The following is a 7875-nucleotide window of genomic DNA, read 5'->3' on the forward strand; positions in this document are numbered from 1 at the left end:
CTCCACTCCCCACCGCCTTTTGTTCTCTTCTCCGCAACTCTTCGTCCTCTTCCCCTTTTTGCCGGCCGTCCGCTCCGCCAAGCCGGTCTTTGGGTCTCGCTCCTCCTCTGCGGCTTCGCTTTCTACCGCGACCCCGGAAACGTGTTCTCTGCGCCTGGTAACGCTGCGGGGGAAGGAAAAGAGGCAAAGGGAACGCTGCCCCTCCTGACGGGTGCCTGTTGGTGGCGTGCCCGAAAGTCAGTCACCCAGAGTCCACCCGCAGCTGAGGACGCGTTGACCTGGTGGTGATGACAGGGTGAGGGTGTTCCGAGGGTGTTAGGGTGAAGGGCGTGGCGGGACGAAGAGGAGAGGCGAGGGTCATCCTGTGGGCGGCGAGGGAGGGCTAGGAAAGGTGTGATGCCCGGGACATTGCCCGACGTAGAACCCTGAGAATTTCTCTCTCTCTCTCTCTCTCTCTCTCTCTCTCTCTCTCTCTCTCTCTCTCTCTCTCTCTCTCTCTCTCTCTCTCTCTCTCTCTCTCTCTCTCTCTCTCTCTCTCTCTCTCTCTCTCTCTCTCTCCACCCCCCCGCCCCCCGCACCGCCACGTTTGGACAGGCTTCAGCGGCTCATGACCGGCGGTGTTGAGGCAGGATTTGCATACACGCTAAGGTGGCGAGGAGAGGGTGATCCGTCTCTTGACCCGAACGCGGCCCTGTGACGCTACACACTGCTTTCAAGTGCCATTCATTTCCATCCTTCCTTCTTCCTCCTCCTCTTCCTCCTCCTCCTCCTCGTCCTTCTCTTTCTCTGAACTAGCTGCTCCGGGTATCCACCGCTTGACGCAACAGTCCTTCGCGGATCCTCAAGGTTGTTCTGCCGCTGCCGTCAGTTCGTACTCAGTGCTCCTCAGGCACGCCAGGCTCTCGCTGCTTCCCTTCCAGGTTGCTCCCCGGGCCGCCGAGAGAAGCTCAACAGGGAAAAAAATCAATAAAACTCGCTGCGTATAAGTATACACATGATGGAAATCCCCAATCAGTCTCGAAACTTAAATTAATTACTCTTCTGGCATCTTCCGTCGTCTTTTTTTTCAGGAACATCGTGCAGCCGCCTTGTTGTTGGCTCGGTCCTCGGTCCGCCTCCCTTACTGTAAGAAAACATTTACCTGTGAAATTCTCCTGTTAGTGTTTGAATCAGGCTGTCTGTGTAGGAAGTAGATAACGATGCAGTGCGTAAAGTATGAATAAAAAAAACAATGTAGAATGAATATTTCAAGCATTGCAAAAATGCCTGAGTTTGTAACTTTATCTCCTGGAATCGGCTGGTGAGCCTGTTGTGTCCGCGCTGCTGACTTCAGTGTGGGGGGGGTGGAGATGAGCTTCTTCGGTGAGTCATCGCGTTCATCACCGCCTGGATGCATTACTAGGGCGGTGACGGCACCTTTGATGAAGACGTCCTGCCCTCAGCTGGAGGCCGTGGGTCCTGCCTCCGCCTGTCCCTGGACGGGTGTGCAGCGCCTCCAGGCGGAGCCCTTCGCCGCCTCGGGGCCGGTGACGCGTTCAGGTCGCTGGATCACAATGGCGTGTTTGCTCGGCGCTACAAAAGTCTTTCTCCGCGGCGATGCTTCGTGCACTGCCACCCCAGGGCGACACACAGGCGTTCTCGACCTTGGGAACGCATGTGGCGCAGCGGGGACTTGCGTGGGGACAGGTTGGATTGGCGTGCACCCATGGGCTGCGTGCGTGGGGACGGTTGCCTCACACTTCATCTCAGGCCGTCCGGGTCAGCGGGTGCCATGTGGACCACGGCCAGCACGCCCGCGGCACCACTACAGGCAGGCCATGTGCCGCGGCCAAGCACAGCTCCTGTGTTGCCTGCAGAGTCACTCGCTGCTCGCGGCACACACCTTCACATGCCACCCACTCTCCGCCCCCACCCATGGCCCCTGCCCCGTGGGCCCGCCCACGGGGCAGGAGTATCGTGCACTCACTATGAAATTTTGACGTTGCGGAGCAAATATTTTTTCTAAGACTCACTGAAATTATATAGAATTATGCCAGTGCAGACTGACGCGGAGCAGTGATTTTAGATCACTTGGAGGTCAGACTTGGTGCGCCGCGCCAAGCTTGCAGTGGCGGGGCGGGGCATGGCGGGGCAGTGTCGGGAAGCAGGAGAACCAAGTATGTCTTCGCATAGAACACATGGCCCCCTCCTCCGTCTCCCCCCCCCTTGCCTTCCGTCCCTGTACTCGAGGAATTTGATCCCGAGAGTCCTTGCAATGGCACCGTCTGTCCTGCGGCGCCGCAAACTTACTCAAGTACAACCCGACCACCTCGCGGCCGCCACTCCCGCCAGCCGCGGCGAACCCTGCAGGCGGCGAGCGGAGGGATGGCTCGGGGCGCGGCGTGCTCCTCGCAAGCCTTCAAGTGTGTGACGGTGTATAATTGATTGATGCGCTCATAAACTGTCTGATATTTATCGTAATGAACGATTGCTTAAGAAAGACGAATAACGTTTCCATAATTATGGTAAAAATTAGAAATTCTCTCTCTCTCTCTCTCTCTCTCTCTCTCTCTCTCTCTCGTCGGCCATTACACAAGTGAGCTCATCGGTGACCTCGGAACCGCGCTATCACATGTTATCGCCACGGCTATTTATGGCTCCCTCCGATAAGCCGGGACGCTGGAGCCTGATGAAGGGATTCCGCGTTTTTTTTCAATTGTTTAGCTTTTTTATGTCGTAGCGAGGTATGGTTCCGTGTGTGTGTGTGTATGTTTGTGTATGTGTGTATGTGTGTGTGTGTGTGTGTGTGTATGTTTGTGTGTATGTGTGTGTGTGTGTGTGTGTGTGTGTGTGTGTGTGTGTGTGTGTGTGTGTGTGTGTGTTTGTGCTTTGTAGATGTTTTGGAGAGTGTAAGAGAGACAGAGTAAACACTGAAGTATATTGCCGCCCTTATCCTCTCCTCCCTCCTTTTACTCCTCCTCCTCCTCCTCCTCCTCCTCCTCCTCCTCCTCCTCCTCCTCCTCCTCCTCCAACAGACACTGCATTCAAGTCAAGTTTCCTCCGAGTTGATACAGATAACCGATGCTATAAATAAACAACCCCCCAAAAATAGCATTCAGACTACTTTCAGTTTCTGTGTGTGTGTGTGTGTGTGTGTGTGTGTGTGTGTGTGTGTGTGTGTGTGTGTGTGTGTTTATCATTGAATTAACATGTTTTATATTTACTTTGTGTGCCCATTAATTCATTCTCTGGTTTTCTTATATATATAAAAAATTAGGATCCTACATTATTATTACCAGACGCGTTAAGGAAATGGTACTGTTTTCAGATTAATAAGCGAGTAAATTTGCGCAACATAAAGATAAAGCATCTCCCAACTCATTACTTGCCTCATAAGGACGAATAATTTTGAAGCTTTATAATTTATCTGTTAGTTTCTTATTTTTTCAACACTGAAACGGGTAGTCTTTTTACCTAACAAGTTTCGAAAATAAACGTGTTCTCACCTAAGACTTTTCTATTTTTTTCTCTCTCTCTCTCTCTCTCTCTCTCTCTCTCTCTCTCTCTCTCTCTCTCTCTCTCTCTCTCTCTCTCTCTCTCTCTCTCTCTCTCTCTCTCTCTCTCTCTCTCTCTCTCTCTCTCTCTCTCTCTCTCTCTCTCTCTCCTCTCTCTCTCTCTCCTCTCACCCTCTCCTCCTTCCACCCTCTTCCCATTCTCCTTCCACTCCCATCCATCCCAAGGCATAATCCACCCTCATCTCTACTCCCAAAACCTTATACTCAACCTTATGCTTGCCCTCAACCATATCTTATTCTCCCCAGTGCCCATTAATACCCATCTCTGTAACCCAATATCTCCCTTCTCTCATCTCCTCTAGTCAGCATTACCTTCCTCTTCTCTCTCATCTCATTGCCTCTAACCAGCAACATTCTTCGTCGGCATTTCTTCTCTTTTAGCCCATCACCTTTCTCTTACGTTTCTTCTTACAGCTCGTCTATTCAACCTCATTCATCGTTACTACTATTCCTTTAAGCTCTTCACTCTCTTCTCTCTCTTCTCGCCTCTTCCACACAGCATCTTTCCTCGTTGCCATCCTCCCTTCACCCCTCAAGTAAAACAATGCCTCGAGTCACGGATGGGGGGCGGTGAGTCACGGGGGGTGGTCACTCTTCGCTGGCCAAGGCACTGGTTGCGCAAGGTCAAGCTGGGGTCACAAGGGTCAGGCAGGAGGGACGGAGGCTCTGTGTGTGTGTGTGTGTGTGTGTGTGTGTGTGTGTGTGTGTGTGTGTGTGTGTGTGTGTGTGTGTGTGTGTGTGTGTGTGTGTGAGAACAGGGCCACGTGATATGGTAGGTAGGCATTCATATTCGTTTTTGCATCACCCCATCCCGGAAAACTGGTGAAAAATATCGTTGATAAATACATCGCCGAGGAAATGGATCGCTGGCACCCAACGAACAGCGATAAGCCAGGGTGCCGCGCTGACCGCATGGTATATAAGGCCGGGAAGCCACGACGGAGCACCACTCTCTACTCAGAGCCGCTAACGCTCGCACCTACCGCAGACCCGCTCGCTGTGCAACCCGTGAGTCGCCACGCCCAACACTCTGAGGGAGGAGAGACACTGAGCCTGAAGAAACTTCTTGGGCTGTTCTTAGTGTTCTTGCCTGAGGACTCCCGAGGCTGTGCTGACGCCTCTTTTCGTGACTCCTGCTCACTGAAGACCCTCAAGTTTACGTCTTCGTCATGGATGTCGTGAAGGAGAACCTGGACACTGGCATCCTGCTCGCCCCTGCCATGGTCGCCGTCTACCTGATCGTGGTGCTGGAGAGTTACCTGCTGGAGAGCACGACCTTCAACTACGTCTTTCAGATGTAAAAGGCGATAGAAGAGTTCCTGGACGGAGGCGTGTTGGCCGTGTCGGCGCCGAGCGTGGCGCAGTCTGGGAAAAAGAAACGCAGAAGCTCGTCGACGCTTGTCCTACCCACGTACGCTGCCCGGCGGCCGCCGCGATGGAGAAGTATTTTGTTATCGGCGGCGAGGAGGGCGGCGTCCTGCACCACCTTGGCTCCGTCTGCACCACACACGGGAGCCCACGCGAGACGCCCAGGACTCCCGCCAGGCGCAAAGAAGTGTTCACCCGCGGCTTCCCGGAGTGCAAGGCAAAGACGTCGCTGCCTCCGTGGGCCGCCGCTGGCCCCCTGCCGCCCACCATAGCCGCCGTACTGCTGGTGGCGGCGGCGGTGGTGGCGATGGTGCTGATAGTGTGTTTGTCGTTTGAAGCCCAGCTGGCCGAGGACATTACCTTCAAATATGTGTTCCAGATGTAGTGTGTAGCAGTGCCTTTGTGTGTGTGTGTGTGTGTATGTGTGTGTGTGTGTGTGTGTGTGTGTGTGTGTGTGTGTGTGTGTGTGTGTGTGTGTGTGTGTGTGAGTGTATGTCAAAAACTCGACACACGTTACTTTCCACAACTAGTCAGTAAGACGATGGAGGCTTTGCCTGATGCTTGTACAAAGATGTCATGTCCCGTTTTTTATAGCAGATCTATTTTTCTATACGTTGACTAATTTATAAATATATGATGAATATCTTGCTCCTGAGTCTCCTTCCTCACCCCACGCACCTCCACCTGTACGGGGACGCGCAGACAGAGACAGACAGACAGGCAGGCGGGCCAATGGGAGGCGAGGAAGTGCCGTCCGTCAGCCAATAGGGGAGCAGCAGCAGCCGTACCTAGAGAAAGACTAAAGTGTTGTTGGCCCGGGGGCGGCAGATCAATAATACGGGGACGATGAAATATGACGGAACACAATAGAAAAAGAGAGTATGGAGACGCTACATGATAAATTGTACCGAGGAATAGCCAATCGAAAAGGGAATACGGCAAGTGTTTCCTCTGTCCACGACTACACTGAACACGAAAAAAATATATTGAGACGAAGAGCTAAAAAGAAAAAATTATATATACCTTGAACTTCGGGGAGGAGAGGAGATGGACGGGATCAAAGAGGACACCAAGAAAAAAAAGTAGAAGCAAGAAAGAAAACAAAACGAGGAAACGAACCAGTCAAGCAGGACGGCGTGAAATTTGAGAACGTGGTTATAGGGAAGGGAAGGGAAGGGAGGCGATGAGGATATTTGTAAATGGGGAAGGAATAAAACAACAACTGGAGCAAAGGAAGGAGAGAAAGCAAGACAAGAGAAAGGGGAATAAAATAAGAAGAAAGAATGCTTGATGAAGGAACTGAAGGATGAAGAAGAAGGAGGAGATAAAGAGGATGGGGACGAAGAGGAGGAGGAGACAGAGAAAGAACGGAACAAAAACGATATATTTTCTCTTCACTGAGTAGCAACACCCTGAAGAGAGAGAGAGAGAGAGAGAGAGAGAGAGAGAGAGAGAGAGAGAGAGAGCACCGCGTTAAGAAAGCAAGAGGAAAAGGAGGGAGGAAAGCAGAACAATAAAGAGAAGGTGAAAAGAAAAAAGGCAAAATAAAGAGGAGAGAGAGAGAGAGGAGGAGTAAGAAATGGAAGAAAGAGGAGAAAGAGGAATAGGAAACGAGGAAGAATTAATAAAGGAGAAAAAAAAAAGTTGAAGAAAGAGAAAAGAAGGCAAAATAAAAAAGAGAGAGAGAAAGGAGGAGTAAGGAATGGAAGAAAGAAGAGAAAGAGGAACAGGAAACGAGGAGAAAAAGGAGAGAGAAAAAGAGGAGTTGAAGAAAGAGGAAAGAAGGTAGAAGTAAAGAGGAGGAGGAAGAAGGGTATAAAGCGGCGGAAGAACGAACAGTATGATAAATAGGGGCGAAGGTAGAATTAAGGAGAGGAAGGAGAGTAAAAAAGCAATAAAAGAAAGAAAGTGGGAGGAAGAGGAAAGAATATGATGTTAGAGAGTGGGAAGAGGACTTGGGTAAAAGCAGTGAAAGAAAGAGGATCAGGAGGAGAAAAAGGAGTCAGAAAGAGGAGAGAGAGAAGTGGAAGAAAGAGGATCAGGAAGAGGAAAAGGAGTCAGAAAGAGAAGAGAGAGAGAAGTGAAAGAAAGAGGATCAGGAAGAGGAAAAGGAGTAAAAAAGAAGAGAGAGAAGTGAAAGAAAGAAAAGTGTGAGAAAGAGGAAAAAAAAGGTGACGCTAGAAGAGGGAATAAAGTAAAAGCGGAGAATTAAAGAGGATAAGAAGAAGGAAGAAGGAAAATAAAGAAATGACCAAAAGAAAAGTGGGAGAAAGAAGGAAAAAAGGTGACGTATAGAAGAGGGAGTACAGTAAAAGCAGAGAATTAAAGAGGATAAGAAGAAGGAAGAAGGAAAAAAAATAAATGACCAAAAGAAAAGTGGGAGAAGGAGAAAATACGTAAAGTTACAAATAAGGGAAGAGGATTAGGAGGAGAAAAAGTAGGAGGAAAGAAAGTAAGTAAAGTTAGAGAGGAAAGAAGAGGAACAAAAGCAGTAGAAAAAAGAAGGTAGAATTAAAGAAAAGGAAGGATAGAAAAACAGCGAAGCAAGAAAACAAGAGAAAGAGAAAAGAAGGCAAATAAAGTTAGAGAGAAAGGAAAAGGAACAAAAACAGTAGGAAAAAATAAGTTAAAATTAAAGAAAAGGAGAGAAAAACAGCGAAGAAAGAGAAAAGAAGGCAGAGTTAAAAGAAAGGAAAGAGGATTAAATACAGTGGAAGGAAAGGAATCAGCAGGACAAAGAGCTGAGGGAAGGATAAAAAAACAGTGGAAGGTAAAAAAGTGGAAGTTTGAAGAAAGAAAGCAAATATAGAAGAGAGGGAAGAGGAGTAAAGTAAAAGGAGTAGGATGAATAGGAGTGTAAAATTAAAGATGAAAAAAAAAGTATTAAAAGAAAAGTGGGAAGGTAAAGCAAGAGGACAAGGAGAGTAGAGAAAAAGCAGTGGAAGGAGGGGGA

General features: G+C 49.3%; 1 protein-coding gene across 1 annotated transcript in view; it reads right to left on the reverse strand.

Moving 5' to 3' along the window:
- LOC127007974 (uncharacterized) overlaps positions 1-361 on the reverse strand; it is a 1563-nt gene extending 1202 nt beyond the window's left edge. Inside the window, exon 1 of the mRNA XM_050879519.1 lies at positions 246-361. Within this exon, the coding sequence (XP_050735476.1) occupies positions 246-361 (116 nt within the window). The remainder of the gene's footprint in view (positions 1-245) is intronic.
- Positions 362-7875: the final 7514 nt, after the last annotated feature.

The sequence above is a fragment of the Eriocheir sinensis genome, chromosome 36, assembly GCF_024679095.1.
Source record: "Eriocheir sinensis breed Jianghai 21 chromosome 36, ASM2467909v1, whole genome shotgun sequence".
Taxonomy (NCBI): Eukaryota; Metazoa; Arthropoda; class Malacostraca; order Decapoda; family Varunidae; genus Eriocheir; species Eriocheir sinensis.